This window comes from Sphaeramia orbicularis, chromosome 11, assembly GCF_902148855.1.
Source record: "Sphaeramia orbicularis chromosome 11, fSphaOr1.1, whole genome shotgun sequence".
NCBI classification, from domain to species: Eukaryota; Metazoa; Chordata; class Actinopteri; order Kurtiformes; family Apogonidae; genus Sphaeramia; species Sphaeramia orbicularis.
Window position 1 is genome coordinate 43,481,360 of NC_043967.1, and position 25,948 is coordinate 43,507,307.

A 25,948-nucleotide genomic window follows, 5' to 3' on the forward strand; every position below is an offset into this window, starting at 1 on the left:
GTTTCTTGGTCATCATATAATTTAGTTTTAGACTCAAGTTTTCTGGTTCATAGTAAAAGTATTCATTTTAATAATATACAAAGTTATAATGACCACACATGCGTTTCTCTGTCTCTGTATTAAGATACAACTGGAATATACAAAGAAATATGTGAACAGGATAAAAAAAGCACAAGAAAAAACCCAAGCATTTACCTTCTTTTGCATTTTACATCTTAAACTCAGTTGCACAGAAAATGACGTGACTTTCAGGTATTAGTTCTAATTCTCTGCGTTTTTATTAATACATAATATTTATTTCACATTATTTCTTAATACAGTGAGAATTAAACACCTGCAAAAAATAAGGCTGAAAGTGATTTGAGTGTTGATATCAGCATTATTTCCTCCAAACTATTGTTAATATGAGCTTTTAAAAACCCACTCTCAGTTGATTTCTAATGATAGATGGGTGGTTATTATTATTATTGATGGATATAGATAATTGATTAGTTGAAATAAGCATAGTCAGCATCTTTACTGAAGAGTTGAGTACTTTCATTTGGAGGGGGGTTTATTTTCAGAGTTGTAGAAGTGATGTTTATTTTACTGTTTCTGTCTAAGTGATGAGTATGTTGAGTAAAAACTGAAATAATGTTAGACTTGATCATTCAGTTCAATGATGTCTTGACTAACCGACTGAAACTGGCTTCATTATTCAGCCTCGAAAAGTAATTAAAACGTCCATCTGTAACTGTCCAAACATCAAAACAAAACACAAACACATGTTCTTAATACATAGAAGTATTTAATCAAAAAATTAAATATAACAACCAAATAAAAAGGCTCAACTTAGGACCAGGATCAGATGAGTGTTAAGACAAAAAAAGGTCTCGACATACAGTTTTATTTCTAAAAGTGTCACCATGTCATAATCAGGCAAAAATAAAAGTACAAACAAGCACATTAATAATGAACGTACTGTGAAACCCAAACTTTTTTTTTCTTTTTCATGATATGCAGCCAACCACAGAGGTGTAAAGATTTATTATTGTGGGGAATCGGGCACTCGTGGAGTCAGAACTCAAATCCCAAAGCTGTAAACGTCTAAATTTCACATTAGAGAAGTAAAAGTAACGGGATTGGACTGTGGACACGAGGACGAGACGATTGCACAGAAATGATTGCTTCATTATTGCCGTCCATTCACGAACACATCAACCGACACATGAGGAGAGGGAATAAAATGTTACAGGCAGTACGGAGGGGGTCAAATAAATAATGCTACATAGTTTTTATACTGAGCTACGCGTTAAGTATGGAGTCATGAGTGTTCCCCTTTTTCTTAAAGAAATGTTTGGGTTGTGCTTCCGAGTGCCCGTCTACTAAACTGATCCCCACAGGCCTTTTGGTCCTGTCAGCTCCAAACTGATCAGTTCTGCATATTTTTTTGTGTTCTTGGCATACGTAGGAGGTATCCACACACACAAGCACACGAAGAAACACAAACAAACCACACATATATACACGCAATCACACCTTACAGTATAATCATGTATCAATAATTAACTCGGCGACTCGTTTTTCTGAAGATTTCTTTGATTTTGCTTGTTTGTTTTTGTTTTTTTTTCAGCACCATCGTTAAAGGCACAGTCTGTAACGGACAAAAAAAACCGGTCCGGTGACGAACGTTTAAACCCTCCTCTTCTCGTGAATATGTATCAAACGTCAACAAGAGTTACAGTCTTACTCGTCCTTCATGAGGTTTTGAGATGATAAAAAAAAGGTCAAAGCGGAGGCAGATCCGTAAAGAAGCAGAAGAGGAGGGTTTGACGGTTCATCTTCATCACTACGTGACAAAAACAACCTCCAACAGTCTCTACATTGCAGGTCAATGCTGCAAACGTTTCACATAAATAAACCTATTGCATTATCAAATTTGGAAAATGATCACAGACCCCTATATTATTAAACTTCATATCTCAATACAGCTATTACAGTTCTGCCTCAAATAGGATTTGGTTAGAAAAAATAAGTGGTGTGTGCATTACATTACTATCTTTAAATATAAATATATCTCCATTCAGGCTTAAAAATGCTCTTTTCTTTAAATGATGTGAGGAAAAAGGCATCTGATGTCCAGCGTTGTTACATACGAAGCCCCGTCTAGGCTCTAGAGGTCGATTTACTGTACGTGGCATTATGAGAGGAAGGGATTCCTGTAATAAGGCTCTATAAGCAGTTCACACACAAACATGCCCACGACAAACTATTCAAGTAAAATCAAATGCTGGTAATGTCTGACATTAAGAAACAGCTTCCACTGACGACAAACAACAGGGGACAAACCGATCTGACAGTTTCAGAAATTAAACCTCAAACCATAGGGCAGTCCAAAGTTTAAAGGGCTAGTCTGGGTTGTTTAAAGTACATAGTCAGTGTATTTGTTACCTGCAGTAGCAGCAAAATGTATGTCAACCACCTACATAAGATGCAAGTGTACACTACATTTGCAAAATCTTCCATGACTTACTTCATCCTTTCTGACATTCTAATAAGTGCAATATCTATGTCTATATCACAGGACCTACAATTTTATGGTAACGGTAAAAAAAAAAAAAATATTTGTCCCAATACATTACTATAAAGGACACATTATGGTACAATACAGATGACGTCGAGTCAGGGTCTGCAGATGTGATGGAGCATTGTTTTCAGTAAAAATTCAATGCAAAAATTACCATTTCCACCAAAATGAGGAGCAATGCTGCAATATTTGCCAAAAACTGTGCAATACGATTTTTTTTCGGCACATTTTTCATTCCAATTTGTTAGGGCTAAAGCTGCAGGAGCTGAAACACACATGGGGAAAAAGAAAAAAAAAAACAACAAAAAAATCAGAATTGGATAATACACATTTCCTCCTGCATCTGTTTGCTTTCAGTCCAAATGACAAGACTAAATACAAGATCAGATGCCGTTCTATTTGTTCGCTGGTATGTTATGAAGGTGACACCAATTTTTGAGTCGAATCTAATAGAATCCAATCAACAAATAGTAATTACAGTTGTCAGTATTCATGATTTTTGCCAGCCTTCAAACACAAGAAAGCCATTTGTCCTTTTAGACCAACCGAGTCAAAGTTTGTTGAAAAGTAATTATGGATTTTCCCCCAGTGATGCTAAAAAATTATTAAGCACTGCAGCTTTAACTGTTTGATTTTGGCGTTTTAACATGTTTATTCAGACAAACCGATTGCCGCTGTCATATTCTGGGAGGTAAAATTGCTATTTTTGTCAAAGGAGTCCGGAGACATTGAACAGGGTGATAATTTAAGTTTCACAACAGAAAAGAGTTGAAAACATTCTAAATACAACGTACATGTCCGCTAATGCTGCTTCTCTGCTGAGCTCCATCTACTGTAGGTAATTCACTGACCTCATACAACCCACACGCAAAAAAAAATAAAAAATAAAAAAAATTTAAAAAATCAGAACTATCCCTTTAAAAGTGGATAGAAAAACATCCACTTCCTTCACAAACTGAACTCAAGCACAGGCTCAGCTGCTAAACACACATCCATTTAAGTGCAGTAGAATACCATGTCCTCTTAGATTCTCTGTGTTCATATATAATTTCTATATTATCTGAAGAAATATTCAATAAATGTTCTCTTGTAGCAGCTAGTTTGGTTCTAGTGACATGTGGCGAGCACATTTATGAGTCCAGAGCCCATCAGCGCGACGCCATGAGGCTGCCAGAGTAAAGATCCACGCCATCTGCGCTGTGACCCCCCCCTCCCCGATACAAACAGAGGTCCTGCAGCCCCCCCCTCGCCCTGACCAGGCACATTGGTTTGGTCCAAGTGGAACAAGATGACACCCGAAGGCTTCACCTGTGTTAAACGACTGCAAGGCCGTGATGAAGATGACGCATGGTTGTGGGCGGGGCATCAAAAACGGCAGCAGCCATGGCCGAGATTTGGCATCGACGATGGGTTAAAATGCACCGGAAGTTATCGATAAACCTCAAAACAACAGAGGCTTCTTTTTTACTTCAGTTAGTCCTCATCAACAAGCAGTCAGTGTGTCCAAACGGAGCAGGAAAATGTGTTTCTTATTGCATAATTACTCAAAAATAGAAAGGTGTCATTTTTGGAACAGCTGGCCCAGACAAAGAAATGAACCTGTGACAGAGTCCACACGTGAAAAGTATGATAACCTCTGCCTCAGAAATTCATATTTATAGTGTGTGATTATTAGTGTTTGTTTTCAAATGACATTACTTTGAGATCTCATAACGTGCTTTGTTTTTCTCATAAATTAACTAATATATATAATGAAGTGACCTTGTGCATCAAGAAATTTCTGTAATAATTCTCCAACAACCTCAGAAAACAATGTTATCTTGAGTCATTTCTAGTTAATGTTGTGAAAATGCCATATAAATTAAATATAACTAAATACTCATGTCATTTATTCAAAAAAATGTTTGTTCATTGTTCGGTAATTTTTGGATACAAAAATATTACATCTTCATTTTGTGATAATAGGCTATTTTCTGTATTTTCTGATCAATATTTATGAGCCTGTTATGATCAAAATATATTGTAATTATCCTGCATTAATGCGAAGCGGAGTAATTATATACCGATCACAAATAGAACAAAACAGGGCAAATAACCACACAAAGCTGGCGTAGGTGGACATAAACTACAATCCTCTGTGCTGTCCAGCTGCATGATGGGATTCTGAGACTGAGGCACCCGAACCTACATGCGATTAAAAACCTCCAGTCCTACACACCGTTCACTCTCAAACCAAATCAGGCACTTTGTTGTCCGACCTCTCCAAACACCATCAGGCCTGGAGACCGACCCACATCTGTGGCATCGACCTGCCTTGTTCATAAGAATGTCAAACACTGCACATTCTTGAAGCCGTGTTCATCGTCACTTGCCGAAACTCACTTGTAACAAACCGTTAAACGCGCAAATAGTCAACGAAATCATTAACTGACAAACCTGCTCTTTCTACATTAACACCTTATTGCACTCGAGGACTTCTTGACAATCAAATTCAACAGCTTTGTGTCAAAACTGGCGATAATATTGAATATATCTGATCATGACAAGATATATGCCGTCCCCTATTGTGTATTGCTAAAAATTTATTTTAATACAAGTTAAAAGAAAAAAACTCCTCATAAATAGCAATAAAAGACACAAGAGAAGTTTGGTATAACACTCAGTACCAAGCTTAACTACAAGTGAGGGCTTTAAAATTGTCCATTTCATGGCCATGGCATTGCTTTCTTACAGTCCTCTTTACACGTCTGGCCTTGCATTAAGGCATCAGGCGACACACGACGCCTTGAAGAATGGCTGTGTGTGGCTTTATTTAAAAAAAAAAAAAATCATTCATTGTCAGTGTTGGTAGAGTGCAGAGTTAGGCTTCTTACTGTCTGGCTAAATCACCGTGAATAACCATTGGCTTAAAGGGAGGCAGAAGCGTGACCGCTAAGCCGACCACCTGCTGATCTGACAGAGAAAAAAAAAAAAAAGGGCGATGCTGCAATTTACAACTGTACTCGCTTAACAAGTGCTGCCATGGCATTCACATTTGCTCAACAGACAAATAACACATACAGTATCGCATCAAGACAAGCTGAAAACACACACACAAACAATTAAAACCATCTACAATACAAACCACAACCAGCAACATTAGGCTCAAAATGCTTTGTGCCCACCCATGCTTATTACTTTACCATGCACCGTTAAAAATACAGCAAAATAAAACTTTGGGCTGCTGTTAAATCCATAAAGGAACCAAATGAGCTCTAAAAAGGAGACAGAATCCGGCATGATTAGAAATACAGCAGAGGAAATGTGGGAAAGTAAGAGATGCATGGGTGAGAGCAGAAACAGTTGGCTGGTTTGTAATTGCATAATGTGGCTGTTTTCCTCTCTGGCTTTTGACATCCTTACGCTGCCCGCCGTCGCCATCACCATCGTCATCGTCGTGTTCCAGGGACCAAAGCTGCACAAATGAGGGGTCACTCAGGGTGATGAGGGAGACGAGGCTGCTGATCAAAGTCGGACACTAAGACTGGCTGAGTGCATTTCTGGGTACAGTGGAGGGAAGGTGAGGAAGGGAGGGTGTCCTAGGCGAAGTACATGGTCCGCAGTGTGTCGTGGTGGATCTGAACGGCCTTGGCCAGCGCCTGGGGGTCCCTGCCGTTACTCTGCCCTGAGACGTGGCTGCCCTCCGCACTGCGTTGGGAAGAAACCATGCAGAGAAATAAAATAAAGCGCGCTAAAGGACGCCGTTTACACCCATGTGTGGAATAACAAAGAAAGCTTAAGTAAAGCAGAAAGGCCTTTTAACACATACTTAATGTTGTGACATGGTTTATTTTAACCGCATTTCCCTACACCCAACCAAGAAGCTTTAGTGAAACTGAAAATAAGAATTAAAAAACAAAACAAAAAACAATTCCAGGTCTCATAGATCTAACTTACGTTAGCTGAATAGCTGCCATGTGTCGCAAATAGACACTCTGTTAAAATAATTAATAACAAAATGTCAGCAAAAAGAAATGCCACTAGGACTTTTTTCTTGCCAATCCAGTGTGAGGAGAGAATTTATTTTAATAGAAAAATTTGTGACTTGATATAATTCACCTAGATGAATGAACTTCACATTCATTTTACAATTTAATATGCAGTGACTATAAAGCAAATCAAACGAATGTATTGTTTTAATGCTGCTTAATTCACTAAAAAGCTGTTCTCATTTGTATATTTTTCCATTTCTGTTGCTGTACAGCTGAACAAGCATTAAAATAGAAATATAGTTGTAGCATATAAAGACTACTCATTAACCAGGGGCCACTTCCAAGCCTTTTTAACATCCCATTTATCCACAACATCGTCTGACAAAATAAACATCCTGTACAAGGATTCCAGCTTCAGTGAAACGTAAATAGTGGATCACAAAAAAAGATAAGAGAGGCAGAAAGTCCAATCATGAAAGTCTTTATGACACTGAGCCTTGTAATTCAGCATTTAACAGAATACTATAACAGCAGAGGTGTTTATGACACGACAACACACAACATGATGATGAATAAGGGTTAATTAACAATACAAAAATCATAAATTATTTTTTAAAAAGGTTCAGCAATAATGGTAGAGTAAAGTCTGTAATTCAGGGGTATCACACATACGGCCCACAGGCCAAAACCCACCTAGCCTGTGGAATGAATTTGTGAAATGCAATAAAAGGTGTCAAATTCATTGTAGTTCAGGGGTCACATACAGCCTAATTTGACCACACAAGTAAAAATACTACCATAATAAGCTAGAAATAATGACAACTCCAGTGTTTTCTTTTTGTTTTACATTTTCCACATTAAAACAGAGAAAACTTTGGAGTTGACATAAATTATAGGCTATAATAAACATGTTTTACTGGTCTGGTCCATTCGAGATCATAATGAGCTGTATGTGGTCCCTGTACTAAAATGAGTTTAACACCCCTGGTGTAGATCCCTTTTAATCCTCACTTTTTTTTATCCATATTAAGATCCACTCCCTGATTAACGGAGACAAACATGAATGCTGCAGATCTAAAAATAATAATAATTTTCCAGTTAATAGAAACCCTGAGGAAAATATATAGAACACCACCAGCTTGTGGCACCTGGCTCACCAAAAATTATGAATTCTAACAGGAAACTGAAATGGAAAAACGTATAAGGCCAATTCATAATGTAAGAATAATATACAAAATAAACCCCAGTGATGGTAACCAGGCTTGCTCTTCTTACCTGTCGTGCTCTTTGTCGACCAGGTGGTAGCGAGCGCGGAAGGCCACCAGGTGGGCGTAGTAGGCTGGTGCTGGGATGGACACTGAGCGTGTGCAGCGTACGTAGGTGTGGCACAGCTGGTAGGTGAGGAGCTGGAACTCGTCGGCGGTGAAACAGTTGTCGTCCCAGAGCACGTGGTAGTGGGAAGGCCGGCTGGTGCCCTGAAAGAGCAAGGCAGACATAATCGCACCCGAGGGACAGAGAGGATCCACAAAGAAAGAATGAAGCAACCGGCAGCTAATATTAAAGCTGGGTATTTGACGCTGAGATGGAAAAGTTTAACTTCAACTGCTGCTGGAGATACAGCTGGTAAACTGTGTTTTCTAGTAAGAGTTTCCTTTTTAACACCCTCCTTTATTACACATTACTGTGGATAATGATATCATTAGCAGAGATTATTATGAAGCAGTTGTCCTTTGTATATTATTTCTCCATTGTGTAAAGTGGAATAACATGTAAATATAACATATAATGTCCACAGTACATCCTTTAGTTCAGCCACAGATGCTTCTGAAAAACCATTACAATTAAGTTATGACGACAAATAAATCTGCATACATCATGTAGAGACATATTACAGTTTCATGGGTAATTTTAATACAATTGTGGTGCTTTGGGCCATAGTTCTAGTGATGTTATACTGTTAAAAATCCTTCAACTGATGCCCAGATACTTGCCTGGATTCCAGCGTGGCTGCAGAGGTAAAAGTCAAACTCGTATGGGTGGGTGATGTCTGTGTCCACTGTGGTACCAGCAGGAATGTTTCCACTTCGACCAACCTGAAAGACAGATGAAAAAGGTTAGAAATCAATCCCATTATTTTAAAAAAGACAGAGCGGTCCAAATCACTGGATGAAATACTTTACAATTTTAGTTTACAACAGATCCCATTTCATATTGTTAATCTTCAATTCAACTAGCTCAAATGAAAATTCTAGTAACAAATGATGAGTAAATCTTCCTAAATCCACTGATCAGTATTGTTTCTATGTAACTCACTCGCTCATTGCGGTCTGCACAGAAGAGGCGTGTATGATGGCGTTTCTGTACTACAATGTAGGTAATTCCCGGCTGGTATTCCTTCTCTAGACTGATGCAAGCCTCTCTGATGGCCAGCAGCTCATAGTACAGCACCTACACAGTAAAGTACAAAAGCAAAATGAACACTATCTGGTAAAATATGGCAGTTTTTCTTTCAAACCCTGGTGTGGAGATGGCGGTACCTGTCTGAACTGGCCCTCAGACACTCCGTCCCTGTAAAAGATGATCCTGGTTGGCTTGTAGCGGGTTGATTTGTAAAACTGGATCAATAGCTCTCGCACCATCGAGGCCAGGTCCTGTATGACCTCCTGTCTGGGCCTCTGGACCCGCACTGTAGCGCAGTATCTGCTGGGATGGGCGTCCATGCTACCAACCACCTGCACAGGCACAACAGCCACAAAAACATAAAACTAACCATATGTGTGGCAAAAAATATTCTGGCAAGATAAGAATCGAGACATTTAGGAGCAGCTGCTGCACCAACACAGACTGATGTACATGTGTGAAGTTCATCTCTGACAGAACATCTCACCGCTGCAATAGACGGCTTCTTCCCATCTCCTGCAGGAGGATGAGTGACATCTGCGCCGAGGAAGATGATTGGCTGCTGGAACACAGAAGGCCTGGACGGATGAGGAAAAAACAAAGTCATTCTAATTATTCTGTCATGGTGTGACTGCAGATGGACAGAAAGATACACAGATAACAGAGTGAGCCAGGTATTTAGTAGTGATGTGCACAGATGTTCTGACCTTCATATATAAAATCAAAATAAGAATATCAGATTTTGATTAAAAAAATATATATATCTTTTTTTCCTGACATTTCTAACCAGTTTAACATTGAATAATTAACATGCACAACATATTATATGCATGATCATAAGTATATCATATTACTGCTTTTGCCCTTATTCTACCAAATAATCAACTAGCTATTCAACTAAATTCTTTAATATTCTCTTTAACATGTTACATTAATGACAATGAAATTATCATGTCACTATATGTGAAGGATTGGAGCTGTTTGTGCAACTAGATTTCATTCCTTTCATGTTCTTAAATAGGTCAGTAATGTGACAAAACCTGCTCATTTGCAAGTTTTTAAAAGGTGGTGTCTTTCTCCTGATCAGAAATGTGGGATTTTTTTTTTTTTTTGGTTTATACATTTCTACTGCAGCCTCACTAACTGTTGGCTGCTTGGTTTCTGTGCAAAACACAAAAGTTCAACATAAACAGGCAAGTTTCAGCGCATTTCATATTAAACTAAACATACCAACTGGGATGCATATGATAAATATATGTGAAAAAAATCTTTTAAAAAAATCCATTAAATCCAGAATATTAATATGACTGAGGAAATTATGTTGGGGATTGAGACTGTTGAATATAATGTCATCTTAATTACTTAATTACTAAACATAATTAATCTCAACATATAGTACATTTCTTAGCTGGAGAGTTCTATATTTGGAATAAGGTTGAATCCTGAATACACACAAGGAATATGTTGTTTACATGATAGGTATCAAATCCAGAACATACATAAGTGGAATATTATCGTGTATGTACATCCTCACTTTGTTTCCTTTGCTGACATTACCGTTGGTGTGGAACCAAGATGTTGTTGATGCCTCCCAGTTTGACGTTGATCTTGAGGCAGAGGTTGGAGAGGGTTTGCGGGGATGTTTTCACTACATTCTTCACCTGGACACACTGGGTGGCCATACCGAGGAGGGTGTCGCCCACCCGCTTCACTTCAGCTGTAGGGCACAGAATAGATAGTTAACGTTCATGATATGACAGAGCTATGTTCTTATAAATCCTTAAATGTGGCCTGCTGGTGGGACTGCTGCAGGTTTTATACCATAGACAGGTGTTTTTCCTGGCAGGATTACGATGATGAGCTGCAGCCCGGCATATGTGTTCTTCAGGTGTCTGAACATGGGCTCCACGCTGTCAGCTCCCTGGGCGTATTTACAGAAACACGGCTGGCCTTGGATTGGCATGCCAGCATCCTTTGAGATTTTCCGTAGCTGGTCAGTGAAGCTCCTGTGGGTAAAGATCAGAAATTATGACAATGCTATACAGTGGAACAATACAGCTACCAGGGATGATATTGTAGAAAAAGTTTGAAAGAAGACAGCTCATTTTTTGTGGAGCAAATAATTGTCAGGTTTTATCTGTGCTTCCATTCACTCCTGTGGTGTATTTCACATCACCACTGCAAAAATGTGATTTAACCAAGCAGTAATAAAATCACTTTCATGCACTCACTTTAGGATCTCTTCTCTGCACTGTCTCTGTGTGGCAAAACATGCGATGGCCCACATTTTGATCTCGACACCAGTGTGGAACTGCTTCCCCCTCATGTCCCACACTCCATGGCTTGGTGTGGCCACAGTGCGGTTCTGCAACGACAGTGCAGGGTTGATCTGCTGGGGCTGACGATCACACAGACAGTACAACACAATACAAAGACACACACACAGTGTCTGGGTTCAACTGAATCAAGCAGCTGGTGAGTGTTCACGATCAAATGTCTCTGATCATGGCAAATATCTGGATGACTGATGAGATTATATAGGTTTTCTCTGTGGTTCATGATTGGGTGTTGAAGAACAGCTTATTGATGACAGACATGCAAAATAAAGAGTATTTCTGAAATAGGCAAAATGATTTGTTGCAACAATGCATGCATAAAAGAATATAAACTAAAATTAATTAGCAAAAGAATAAGTTGTGATAAAAACATGAGGTACTGAAAAGAGGCGATTGTGGTTTATACAGTGGAAGCACATCACACATCAGAAAAAAAGATAAACACACAGATTAGAGGTTTTCCCAATAAAACAGGCCTGGATCAGAGTAGATAAGAATATAGTTGTTTACTACAAAACACCGAGTAGAAGCATAATGCCATAAAATGCAGTTAACAATGGCTGTGAAACTTGACAACAATGTTTCCACTACACGACGTATCTCCAAGTGTCTCTAGATATTTGGTGCAGAACATGTAGTGAATCAGGGCTGGAATCTCCCATGATCTCACTATCTTGCAAATCAAGCTGAATTGCAAGGTAATGTGATACTGGAAGTGGGAGTGTGAAGAACCAGTAAAACATGAACATGAAAATATTTGTTTCACTTGTGTTACTGGCATTAGATGATTACTGGGTATTTGCACACAGTTGTTTAAGCAGATAGTCTTCAATGAGCTTTTATTAAAATGACGAAATAGAGCAGTACATTATGTGGAAAGGCTGTTTCTTTGGCATTTATTTGCACTTGTTTTATGTAAAACCTGTAAATTATTGTTCATATTTAAAGTAAAACCTTAAAGATAAAGCAAACCCCTTTTTACGAATTTAATACCATCTGTTATTTGCAATACTTTTAACAATGATGTTCATATATTTGCTTTTTTTTCTCTCTTCGATTTACTCTTTCTTTTGACATTGTGACACTTGATGAAAGCTTTATGTTGTGATAGAAAGATTTGTCTTTGGAGACATATGATTGAAAATGTTACATTTGAAACTGTAATGCAAATGCAAAGATGTATGGGTTGAAAAAAATCAAAATAAATAAGTAAAAAAAACCAAAACAATTAACAAATTTAAGGTGGTTTTGTTCTTTTACCTTTACACATTTGGAAGATACTTTTTTCCAAAGTGACTTACAGGGGAAAACCAATTAAATCAGTCAATCAATCAAATTTTATTTATAAAGCGCCAAATCACAACAAAAATTATCTCATGACACTTTACATATAGAGTTGGTCAAAACCAGACTCTAAGCCAATTTTAAACCCTTTCTCTAGTGAATTCAAAGAACATTCAGAGTATCAGGATATATACAGTTACCATAATATAACAGAACGTGGCCGCACCCGAAAACCCTCGGCCTTCAGTGCATGCCAAAGGTTTTGCACATACGTATGGACAGACAGACGACGAACTGATGACAATACCCTGTTGCGAGGGCCGAAGGTAAAAATGTCATAATGGAAGGTTTTGATCATATTGCCTGGCTCTAGATTTGCATCAGATGTTTAATTTTTTTTTTTTTTTTTTTTTTAGAAAATGTTAAGCCATAGTTGGGAAATCCTCTGCCTCAAACACACAGACATGTTGAAGGACAAACATGCAAATGAAGCGTGATTTAAAGGGAAGGTACCATAAAGGGTTCAGAGCTCACCCTGCCGCCATACTGCAGCATGGGGGCCGGCAGGACGCGGCCTGTCACTTGAGCCATCTCATCTCGTACACGGAACTGGAACTCCTGGACAAATGGATCTGACTCATAGTTTGCGCTCCGAACCTGAATGGAGAGAAGGCATTTTTACTTGATAGGAAAAAAACAAAAGCAGTAACATCTCCGTATGTGAGGTGAGTCTTGACAGGATTCTCACCAGCCTGCTGATCTCCTCTTGTCTGTCTGGAGCAGAACGTGCTGTCGCTTTGATCATGGTTGAAGTCTGGTTGTCCGTTAGTTTTTTTATGCAGCGCTGACCAGCAACAATGTTACACACCTGAATGTAGAAACAGCGGTTTAGTTTAGCCTTTACAAACAGTCAAAGCAAGATGGATGTCTATACCGGGGCTTTTAATTAAACTTAAAAAAACAGTACTGAATGGTAAAAGCTTTTAATAATGGAAAATTTTGTGTAAAATCACAGAATTGTGAATGTAAATACTATGGTTTTTAAACTTGATCCATATATTCTATCCTATGATCAATACAGTTCCAATAAAACGATCAAACGGACCATCAGGTTGACAGAAATAGGAGCAAAACCAAGTGGCCACAATAGTCTAGCAAAAATGAAAAAAATTCTGCTGAGTACAGAATGATGAGTGTTTTTTTTACTCCATAGAAACTGTTAGTTCTCTTTTATATTCAGAAAGACCCAAAGACAGACCAGTCTATTTATTTTAGATGGCATATACTCATCCATGGTTTTATTTCACAGTAGAGCTATGCAGTCTGTCCAAATGATTGTATAATCATCCTTTAGTGAATAATCATGATCCACAAACTGAATCACAGTTTTCCCACCTCTTTTAAAATGTAGGTGAGTTAAAACCAAACCAAGTTCTCCTGTAGTTTTCTGGAGCCTTAGGCGGTATGTGACAGCTTTTTTAATTGTTGTTATTATTTGACTAGATTTGCATCACCCGTCACGTGATATTGCAATTAGTACCCTATATAAACAGCTGTGTGTCATGATCTATCCCATGTCTGATGAAGGGCTGTGGCCTGAAACGTCACTACTAGTGATGAATAAAATTCTTTGGGAGCTCACAGGATGTGCAGACCTTGTGATTCTTTCATCCACTGTTTTTTTTTGGGTTCCTGCACACCTTTCAGTGACTGCATGTGCATGTCATCACCTCTTTACAGTGACTAGAAACCAACATTATTACTATAGTCACAATAGCCACAAAAACAAGCAGCTGTGATTCCAATAATTACTCAGACTGCGGTGGCCTAATTAGTTCCACCAGAGTTTTATAAAGGAATCAAAAACATTTTTCTATTCTAACATAACTTAAACTTTTGCTGTTCGTTTGTGTTCAGCATCCGACCTTATGGTAATTACTCGTCAGCAGCAAAACAAGATTTTACACAAACTCTGCAAGGTAATGCGGAAAGGAATGAAACACTTAAATATGGGTAGAAGCTAAAGTATTGAAATAAACTCACTAGCTTCGGGATGTTAATGCTACAAATCCATAGATTATTGCAATGCCTATGTGCAACGCTCTGCAAAATACTGTAATTACACTGATAGACACATTTTAGCTGCATGGGAAAGGTTTGACAGCACTCTTATCTTATCTATAGTACATCTAACATAGTCACATAACATGAGATCACCCATCCTTATTTCAGAGCACAACAGAAAACTATGCTGTGAGCTTCAAAAACTTGGTTTGTATGGCTGTAACGGCACTACCCAAACACCTTCACTCCTAAAAAATGCATTTAATTCACAAAGGAGTGACTCTGCTATTTGAAGCAATGCTATTGTTCAACACAAGCCACTGGTACACCAGCCACCACACATGTAGCAAACAACTTCCTAAAACTCAGACGAATAATTACCACATTTATTCAACATTAAATTAATTTTAAAAACCTTAACCCATTAATTTTGACAGCAGCAACATATGCATGTCATTAAACCTTTACATTTCATTAATAATAATGAAAATGATGGAATGAAATGTCCGACTCATTTAACAGTAAAGTTTGTGTGTAGTTTCAATTACCAAGCAGTTTGTAAGGTGATCTCTAATGATTCACTTTACCTCCAGGGGCAGATAGGTGTGTTTCTGTTCCTGTCCCACCTGCAAACATGGCAGGTGTGGGTACTTGAGCTGCAGATTGTACTTCTCTCTGAAGTACTGTGCAACTGTGCGCTCCACCGTCTGCCCATTCTCCAGCTGCAATGGAAATCTGTGGATTGCAACACAGTGTGAACATAAGGTGTTGAATTTTCATTAGATTTCAGCGTTTCTTAATTCAGGCCAGTAGCATCTTTGATTGTGGGTTAACAGCTGCAGCGCATAAACGTACGTCTGGAGGCTGGCAGGGCGTCGTGTTACATTGCAGACTCGGTACTTCCTACGCATGGTTCCACAGTGTGTCACCTCCACTTTAAGACCTGCAGAAGTTGAGGCATTGGTGTGAATAAGCATCAGCAAAATTTGGAATTCTCAAATCAGCAAAATCTACGTTCATGTTGTAGGCGTCCAAGCACGACAAAACATGTGAAACTACAGGAGCTTCCTACTGAAAAGCAAACAGACCAGTACAATGAGGCTTGAAAACAAGCAGAGGCTGCTGCTGGCTGGGGAGATACCTTTGATCTCTTTGGTGAACTTGACCCTGTGGGAGTCTGTGAGGGGGCGGGGCTGCTCGTCAATGTTGTGAATGTCCAGGACTTCACACATGAACTGGATCACAGGCTGGGCTTTATAAAAAGCTGTGGCTGACACTGAAATGACACAGGACAAGGTCATTTGTAAAACCGTACAGTTGTGGAATCTAACATACAGATCACTCTCTGAACACACAGCATGACACACACTTTAATTCCCTTAAGGTAAAGATTTTGTGAATTTGTACTTTGCTGTCATTTAAATTTACAGAGTATGACAAACAGTCTAAATGAACCATAGGCCAAGAAAGATGTGATTCATGCTGAAAAAGCTAGTCCTTCAGACCATTCAAGATAAAATGACTCAGAAATGAGAGAAAAAAAGACCTAACTGAAGAACTAAATAAATCCAAATCACATTCACAAAAAGCTGAACATATGACAAATCTGTGATCAGCTAATTCAACTTCAAGTCCAAGACAGGCTGTGGTTTTATTATATAGTGTAAGCTTTGTTCGGACAAAAATGTGGCAGGATGACAAAAATTTGCTTCCAATCACAGCAAACAAATGTAACTGCAACTATAATGGTAGAGGCTCATTAATGTTTTCGTTTTTTTGTGCTACTCAAGTGTTAACAAGTTCAGCTTTATTCTTTCCAGTGCTGTTAAAGCTGCCATCCTTGACAGTCTTTTAGTGTTACTGCACAAAACTTAGCTGTTTACCTTTCAGCATACTGTAATTCAAGTGGTCAGAGAGAACATGAGATTTCAGCATCTACGTCTTTTACCCTGTAATGGTCTGATTTTCTCTAACACCAGGTGTTTTCAGACAGACAGGACTGTTATATACTGTGCGTTACTGACAGCTGTAATTAACAATCGCTGAACAGATTCTGTCAGATGCGACATAGACATAATGATACTTCTCTGCTTTGTGTCTCAACATAGAAAGTTGGAAAAATGGCTTCACTTTTCCATAACAGCAGGAAGTGATGTTATGTCTTCCGTATTCTCTTTTGATTTGGACTGAGAGGTCAGAGCTGCAGAGGCAATGTGTGTATTTTATGGCATTTTTTCCCTTATTTTAGGCCCTATAGATTCAAATCATCTTGGACCAAGTAAAGAATAAATATAAAAACTGGGATCAAAAATGTAACTTGGATTTTGAACATGTTCATGACTTATACGACTTATATCTTGCATCAATATGCAAAGGAAAGCCAGGTTTAGACAGTCTGCATAACTTGTCTTCCCAAGAGACACTCTCATTACCACCATTCCAAACAACGCTTAGCTTATTTGATTTCAGACCTGATAGTGGTTGTTGTACTATATACGATGGGAATGAGCATTATATTATAGCCACAAAATATAAAACATGTAACTCTAACTCATCGTAACAGTATAGAAAATGAACAGTTCATTTAATTTTTCAGTATTTAACAGTACTAGTGAGTAAAACAGGGATTCAGATCCTAGACTGTTTTACTACCTCTATTATCATGTACATAAATAAACAGCTATTCAGTGGATTTTTTACCAATCACACCCATCGTACACATTTTTAATAAAACCCTCTCACCATCAATGTTGAGCATCATCTTCCACATGGCTGGCCGTACTGACTGATGGAAACCAAACCACACCTCTCTTCCTCCTCCGAGTGGGTGGTCGTAGCCTTCTGGGGAAGAAAAAAAGGAGCGTCCAACAGGTGTGTACCTGAAGAGGACAGACGGCACAAAAGGTGATGCAAAGGTCAGCAGCAAACAAAAATAACAACACATTACATTCCCTCTGCAGGTCACAACGTAGCAAGAGAGAACCCTGAGGTAGAGGTCAGACATTGTTTTCATTGGAGTTACTTTGATTAATGGAGTCACTAAATGGCATATTCTAGTACATCATATGAATATTGGACATGATGGTACATTTGTGTTTCCACTAAACTGGCCCTGTTACAATATGTAGAAGTGAGGTTGAAATGCTGCATTGTAAATTAAGCAAGCTGTACAGTAGCTCCAGGGTACAAGTATCTTTTCCTGTTCATTCTTGGATCAGATTTCTTGGCCAAGAGAACTCATCAACAGGAAATACTCTGCTCATGCTTAATTCAGAACCACTTAGATTGTAACTCTTCTAGGAATCAGCCTGCCGTTGAGACTGAAAACTGCAAAAGTTATGAAATGTGAACCCTATAAACTATTGTAGGCTAAGAATATTTAATCATGATGGGCATTTTTCAATGTCTGTCTCTAATGTTTTAATTATATGTGTATTATTTTATTATTTTTAATAGCGTGAGCCTGAATATAATGCATTCAGTATTTTAAAAAGGTTATATCATCACTTTCTCATAAAAAAGAAAAGGAAATCCAGTTTTTGTCCCTTTTAGACATTGATCCAAGGGTCTCTACTATATTTTATTCCAGTCAATGTATATGATTCATGGAACGTAATAAACAAGTTTCTGTAAATTTCTAAGGGAATGAACTCACTTCATGGAGGGCAGATGGCGAAGGACGACGTCCACTGCGTGAACAGGATTAGTACTGAGAGGTTTCTCCAGGTCCAGCGGTTCTGCTATAGCACGGCCGGTTAAGACTTCGTGAAGCATGTGCCAGCTGACCAACGACACAAACCTCATAGTGACTTTAAACGGGCGGTCTTTGCCTCCTTCGCCAGGCAGGGTGACATCCAGGTCCACCTAAGGAGGAGCATGGGGGTTAATTTAGCTCATTTATCAGAGACAGAAAATCTGAAAGCTGATTCGGCTGAGTCAACAGCATTCGCTCAAACAACCGAGGCCTTGAAATTCTTTGCGGAGAAAAACTGTGATTACGGATGGTTTTACACTAATCACCACAGTCCAGGACTAAGATTCTGCACAAGATGTGCTTAAGACGAATTAACTAACAGGTGACATATCAGAATGAATGTAAAAACAGTCATCTCAGATGTAGAGGTAGACTGGTAACAAGACTCACCTGCAAACTAACAATGTATTGCTTAGTTTTTGTATGTAAGGCACATGATAGATGCTTATTAGGAAGAAGAAGAAGACCTTCCTAAAATAATTGCCTATGTCATTTATTCAGATTTTCAGGAGAAACTAAAAATCATAACTAGATTTGAGTATTTAATGATTTATCCCAAGTACTTCATCAAGGTGATGATATGGTCCTAAAATCAACCAGCAAAAGTAAAAGGTACACATCATTTCCAGACCAGATCACATTCATTCAAAAGGCCAACAGCTGCAGGAATAATAACTCTCATATGTCTAACAAGTTAAGTTACAAAGACACCCATACGTTGAATTAAGCTGTTAGTTGGTACATACAGAAACTAATGTGTGTGAATCTGTAGGATTCACATGTTCTTTCTGGGGATGATGGACTAAGATTCATTGGAAGATTTCATAACAAAGGTAGAAAAGCAAGGGAAATTTTCTCTGTGTTGTTGAATGTTGAAATAAGTCAAGAAATTCTCAGTTTGTTTCCTTAACTTGCTTTGTTCTGCTAAGGTAATGCAAATGTTTTAATTAAATCTGAAAAGAAAAGGTTTTTGCTTTAAGTGCAGTAAACGTTGCCAGCTTTCTTTAAGAAATATCCGAAAAATAAGGGGTCAACTAAAGCTACATCAGCAAAACATGAACAAGTCTTACCCCACCAGCAGCGACAGGAAGTGGGTTTGCAGTATAAAGACTTTTCTTCCCATCGTAAACTGGCAGACGGTCACCGAAGATGGTCACCTTGAAATGCTGAACCATGGAGTCCACCACCTCCCTGTGAAGAACGTAAGGGAAGATGAATCACTAAAATCAATGACAGGTCTACACTGAGATAAAGTGCCATAAAACACTGAACACTTACCTGTTGACCCGACGAGGACATTTATCAGGCTTGATGTCGACCTCGTACAGGTAGACGTCAATCTTAGGGATTTCCACCTGGAAGCAGTTGGCCAGGAGCTTGATCGGCTTCCCGATGGTGCCATAACCAGGTCGCCGTGGCAACGAAAAAAGGGCTTGGGCTCCAGCGGCTCCTGAAAAAACATTAAATCATAAAATGATAAGAAACAATTTTCAACACACCAAGACTTCCTCCTCTTGTCAAAATAGAATCTTTCAGAAACCTATGAATACAACTTTTTCTACCTCCATCTGGACTGCAGCCAGACTTCAGTGATGTTCCAATTATGAATATTATACAGGACAATATCATGACTCTGTATGTTTTTCTGCCTTCCCATGTGACTCTAATGCACTTATACCCAAAGCTCCTAATTTGAGAATTTCCCTACATGAGGGACATAATCCTTCAAAACTCTGCTGAGATATCTGCTTCTATTTGGAGACAAAAGAAACCATATCAGCCAGAATTGACTGTGGTTTTTCCTCTAGAAATAAGCTTTTTAAATATGAGACCCATATTATTGGTGAAATTGGAGTTGCGTGCTGACAGGTCTCTAGGTTTAGTCATTTTCTATTGCAATACAGGTACATTAAGAAATATGCATTAGACTTTTTAAGTAAAGGCTAAGAAAATGAATGAAAATAAATTCAGAACAGGTACTGCAGGTCTTAAATTATCAGTAAGGGGTTTATTTTACAATAATGACAAGCTCACTGTAAAGTATTGTGTTTATTAAAAGGCAATTTACAACAGAGGTTATTAATAATAACAAAATATTAAGATGAAAATGATCTCCTAAGTCAATGATGAAACATTTACTGACATAAGAGACCACAGACAGTCACTGACTGATTAAAATGAAGTACTCAATAGAGTAGTTTAATAAGAATTGTTTAGAACCTGCGGAAAATCTGTCCACATCTCAAACAGAGCACAAATTAATATTCAGGAATGTGGTGAACCCTTTCGGCCAAGCTGTGAGCACTGACAGGAACACCAGCAGAGTACGGAGGAAGGAAGTGGTTAACAAGGAGGAAAGAGCAGAAAGTCAGAGCTGGAACTGAAGATGATCTGACCGCTTCGTATTTAGGCTAAGTGAAAAAACTTAAAGAACAAACAGGCCGTCGTCGTTCTTTCTTTTTCACATCAATCTGATAATGGCCGTTTTAAAGGTTACTTAGTTTGCTGACATTTTGGGTAAAGCGTAGCTCGGCGGTCACAGATTTCTCCTGACTGACACAGCCTTTGCCAGACAGGAGAAGTGGGCGGGAGACACGCCACTCTAACTTGACACCCATTTTCATAAATGCCAAACTGGAAACTCCTCTGCGAAACAAAAATGACATCACACAACCACACAATTTCCATGAATGTGAGTCAGGCAGGAATCCACACATGTACACAGAAAAGAGCAATATGACATGCAAAGAGCTCAAGCTGTGCAAACATCAAGATATGTTGGAAAGGGGAAAATGTACACATGCAAAAGTAAGTGATGAATGCTGCCTTGAAAGTGTGGGTGGAAAATTCTAAAGTGTTTCAGAGCGTGATAGCGAGCAAGGTCAAGGGCTGACCCCGCCAAAAGGAGGAATCCCTCAGTAAAAGGCTGCGCTCTCTGCTGATATGTCCCCAGGTTGCTTCCTCCCCTGTGCAGTTCCCATGGCAATGGCACCCATGTGGCTACAGTTTCTCCATGGCAACTAAAGGCATGCTGACAAGAGGAGGAAAAACAGGTGCACACAGAATTGTCTCATTTATCTTGTAGCTCTGACAATAAAAAAAAATACCCATGATTTGGAATTAGTTTCGATGTGAAAATGTGAAAGGTGAAGCAAAAAAAAAGGTGCTAACACAAACATCAGTTCAAAGGAAAACATGCTCAACTAACCAAAGAACAGGCTGCTGCACCAGAAATGACCCAAAAGCACAAAGGTTCACTGTAGAGTAAGCAACAATGGAGAGATTAATGACCACTTATCAGGCTGCTTCATCATACAAATGCACCGCACAGCCAGTAGCTACCCACACAAAGCTGACATTCAACCCACACACTTTAGAGAGTACTCCACTGATTAATACTGCACAGTCCTAACATCACTTCAGTAAAGCTAGAGAGTAAAAATGTGTAAAGTTCATACAGTTAGAATAATTCTATTTTTACCACTTTGGCCTTGCAGGAGTATAAGACACGTGATACACAAGCAAGAAGTTTTCCCACTCAAACCAACTCTAACTCCACTCAGAACAACAATAACATGTTGAATTACAGAACAGTATATCCATAACTCTTGAGAAGCTTAGAATACAAAAAAAGCAAATATTTCACTTCTCCACACTCCTGATCAAAAACTGTGTAAACTCTTTATTGGTACAGCTCAGTGTCCTTTACTTCTCGACTTCACCTACCTGTCTAACAGTGATCCTACAGACAATAACCACCTCTAGCTTCTTAAACACAGGAATATTTTGCTTTTGTCTCTTTCATATGTTAAATATCTTTCAAACTACTGCACAAAACATGAATTGTGAAGATGATTCTAAACTAATGAAAGATATCAGAATATAAATCATTTTCTAGAGAAAAACTAGTGACATATAAGCTGATAATGGAAAACTGCCTCGTCAAAAAAAAAACACAAAAAATGCCACACTAATGTGTTTGTAGACCACCTTTGGCTTCCCATCATTTCGATAAGCTTATGTACTGTCACAACATTTTTTTCTGTCATTTTTTGAAAACATAATGCTGAATCTAGACCTGTCCAACTGAATCAACCCCAGTTCATAACAGAGTCCCCACAGGCTTGTACTGTAGGGCACTAGGCATGATGGGTAATCACTCCATCCACCACTCTCCCTGATGCGTCTATCACTTTGGAACAGGGTCAAGTCTGGACTCATCAGACCACATGACCTTTTTTCATTAAAACACAGTCCAATCCTCATGGTCACTACAAACTGACGGTTGTTTCAGAAATGAGAAGCTACACACTACATCAGTTAAAGGGTTAAAGAACTTGTTGCAGCTGAAACATATTAATCACAGCAATAATTAACCAATGGAAATATCTGAACTACTTGCTTTTTATTTTTGGCCATGCTGTGTATACAGGGTTCCTACAGGTTTCTTCAGGCTAAATTTAACACTTTTTAAGACCCTTTTAAGACTACTTGGAACAGAATTTAATGCCCATTTCAAAAAAAGCATTCCCAAAGTCGGCTTTCTTGGGCAACGTGTGCATGACTAACGGCTGCACGTGTGTTGGGCTGAAAGTTCTGTAGTCATTTCTCACCGGGGGCTGCAAAGTTAGCAATAATTGGTTCCTAATTTCAGTATTAGGCTAATTGTCAGGTTGGAAAGGGTGGAACTGAGTCAACTAACGTTGCTTTAGTTGCAGCTTGGACATTTTAAGAGACACATTTAAACACAATACAGCCAACAAGTTTATGGTAACATAACTTAAAATCTATCACATCAAATACTTTTTTAAGGTATTAAATGCAGATTTGTAAATTCAAGACTTAAGACTTTTTAAGACCTTGTGGGAACCCTGGTATATATTGCATGACAACAGCAAAACACCCACTCTGACATTTAGTTCTTGTGCTGCAAATTATACTCTTTATGCATCAATATTTACCATTTAGATAAAACTTTAGCATAGATGCAGACTTAGCATAAAGACAGCAGAGACAAAGATGGAGGAGAATGCATGCGACACAGAAAGAGACTCGGACCAGCCACCAAAATACGATGAGTTTCTACCTAAAAGAGTGGCTACTTCTGTCACTTATGGACATGGATTCAGAAAGTCTGACAAAGAAACAAACTATACTTTATAAATTCTTACGCAGCCAGTCCACACAACATATTCAGAATGATATTGTTAACAGCTGGCTAAAAAAGATGCACAACAGTTCTAAATACAGACAGATAAGCCTAATAATCACATATCAGTAGGTGCCAGAGCTGCAAAATATTGTGGTAATGTTATCAAAATTGACAGTGTTGTGATTTAGTCTAATCATTTGGTTATGAAGGAAAATGCACAAATGACTGATCATTTCTGTGATTATATAATTGCACAGGCTGATATTCCAATTGGTACATACTTTTTTGGAGTGTTTGATCCAAAGTGTAGACATAGACATAGTCCTTTCAATATAGTCATTTTATCTAAACTATTTAGTCACTGCATTTACACAAAATCTGCAATACTATGATATTTATTGTTATCTGGATTTGAAATGAACATCTAAATTAGAAGGGTTGATTTACTCATCTCAAAGATGCCTCATAAAGCAGCAATAATACTCAAAACAAATCATGAAACCAGAAAATCTTCATATCTCCTTGAAATGCACTACAGGTTTTATGTCTTGGCATTTTTGTACTGTTTACGTGCTGAGGTACGTCACAGACACTGGGACTGAATAGATGCACCTGTTTATATTCCATATAGCTGTTGTATGATTTCTTAAAGCACTTAGCTGGTGTTTGAGTTTGCTAAAGACTTGAGGTGAATTATTTATGTAGCCAGGAGGTAATTCTGCAAGAAAATGTTACATCTGCTGACAAAAATGTAGACTTCAGCACAGTTGTGCACTGTAGTTATCATCATTTATGTCCAAAAAAAATGGGCAAAGTATCCAAAACATTAAAAAAAAAAACTTACTGAAATGTAAACCAACTGCAATCAGTAGATCTGGGAAAACTCATTTCATAGTTTTGACACTCTCCACATTGATTTGACATGAATTTGACTGCATTAATAAGGAAAATTTAGGACGCAACACATTAAAATGCATTGGGGATAGTTATGTATTCCATTTCGTGGTTGGTGAATCAACTGCATCCAGTCTTATCTAATCTGGGTATGAGGTTTGTTTTATTCAGCACAGTCTTCATTCACGTCATGACTCAGTCTTGTCATGAATCTGAATATTTTAATAATCAGCCACAGCTCTGGACAGAAACATTGTTCTTTTTGGGTGGAGTAGGTGCATGAAAAGTGTGGGTCAGTATCAGTGAACCAGTTTGGCCCTCTTTTTCTGCCCAGTGTCCCCAACAACATCGATAATACAAGCTGTGACACACAAATTGCGGCCCGTGGCTACAAAGTAAATTGACTTATGATGGCCATGCTTCATTGATTTGTAATTAACAGAGGCAGCAGTTAACCGAACATTATTCAATAGTGAGTGTAACTATGGCAGCAGCTGGTGTGAAAGGCGGATGTTACACACAGATACACGCTACCCTTCAGACACACCTGACGGGATCACCACCTGCTTGTGACAGCGCACAAAGACCGACGCACACAGTAATGCGCAAAACCCGTGAGACTGGTTTGGAGAAGACGCACACACATATACACATGTAAATACACACATTTACCCACAGTGACCAGGTAAAACACGCAAAAAAAACAAAAAACAGCCACAACAAAAGAAGGGGCGCACATTTAAGACTGAGATTGAGCTACTTTTCCACTAACGCCTATAATGCATGTGGATTAAGCACTTTTTTTTTATACGTGAACTCTTACAGAGGTCCGACGCACACTGAAAATAACTCCAGTTCAACACCTGAGCTCCAAATTAGGCTCTGAAAATATGTCCGTTAGTCTGAGGATCCCACCTGTTGTTCCGATTTCCATTCATGAGGTCTCTGTCCGGATGACCCGGCCCTCAGTGGTCAGTTCTCCGTCCGAGGTGAAAACTTGGCTCCCCGACACGCCGCTCCCCTGCTCCCCGCTTTCCGACGCCTGTCTTCGGTCACTGCTGTGAACCCGGGCCGCCTGTGCTGGAGGTGGGGGGGGGGTCTATTACCACCTGGAGCGACTGACAGCTCAGAGTCGAATTAAATATCCCCGGTTTCGAAGCTTTTTTTTTTTTGTCTAGAGAAACAACCACATTAAAGTCGGAGTTAGAAGTGTCGGTGACAGTTGAACCGGAGTTGGTAGAATTTCGCTGATAGCCTTAGCGGCTGTGAAGCTAACAGCCTCAACGGTTGGTAACGTTAGCTTTAGCCGACGACAGCGAACCGGCGGCTCGGTGGCAACTCGAAACTCAACCATAAACCGAATATGTACCTCTTCCGTGACGGGATTAGCTGTCCTGAGTTTGATACCGTGACAGTCCGGCGTCTTCTTTATTAGACTGATACGAAGGGGTTCACTGCCCCGGCGTCCTCCTCTCGGTATCGGCACAAACCGGTATGAAGTCTCCACTTACACCGCCCTCTGCTTCT

The 25,948-nt window shown here is 38.9% G+C and overlaps 1 protein-coding gene across 3 annotated transcripts; it reads right to left on the minus strand.

Moving 5' to 3' along the window:
• Positions 1–870: 870 nt before the first annotated feature.
• Positions 871–25,948, minus strand: ago3b (argonaute RISC catalytic component 3b). Of its 3 annotated transcripts, none has more exons than XM_030147490.1 (19): positions 25,337–25,948; positions 19,654–19,825; positions 19,446–19,566; positions 18,277–18,485; positions 17,364–17,500; positions 15,763–15,897; positions 15,477–15,564; positions 15,209–15,356; positions 13,306–13,425; positions 13,092–13,214; positions 11,169–11,302; positions 10,759–10,943; positions 10,495–10,654; positions 9,425–9,515; positions 9,075–9,269; positions 8,851–8,985; positions 8,529–8,630; positions 7,813–8,012; positions 871–6,253 (listed from the first exon to the last, which is right to left on the minus strand). In XM_030147490.1, the coding sequence occupies exons 1-19, from the start codon at positions 25,353–25,355 to the stop codon at positions 6,145–6,147; spliced, it is 2,583 nt and encodes an 860-aa protein (XP_030003350.1). In that variant the 5' UTR covers positions 25,356–25,948; the 3' UTR covers positions 871–6,144. The 3 variants fall into 3 exon arrangements, with proteins under 3 accessions (XP_030003350.1, XP_030003348.1, XP_030003349.1); XM_030147488.1 differs by having other exon boundaries at positions 11,169–11,335; XM_030147489.1 differs by having other exon boundaries at positions 13,071–13,214.

Bases quoted from the DNA above. Each gene is read 5' to 3' on its own strand.
- ago3b (XM_030147488.1), bottom strand. The intron at 11,336-13,091 runs GTGAGCTCTGAA...TGTGATCGTCAG, and splicing joins TGCTGCAGTATGGCGGCAGG to CCCCAGCAGATCAACCCTGC. The intron at 8,986-9,074 runs GTACCGCCATCT...TTTACTGTGTAG, and splicing joins CTGAGGGCCAGTTCAGACAG to GTGCTGTACTATGAGCTGCT.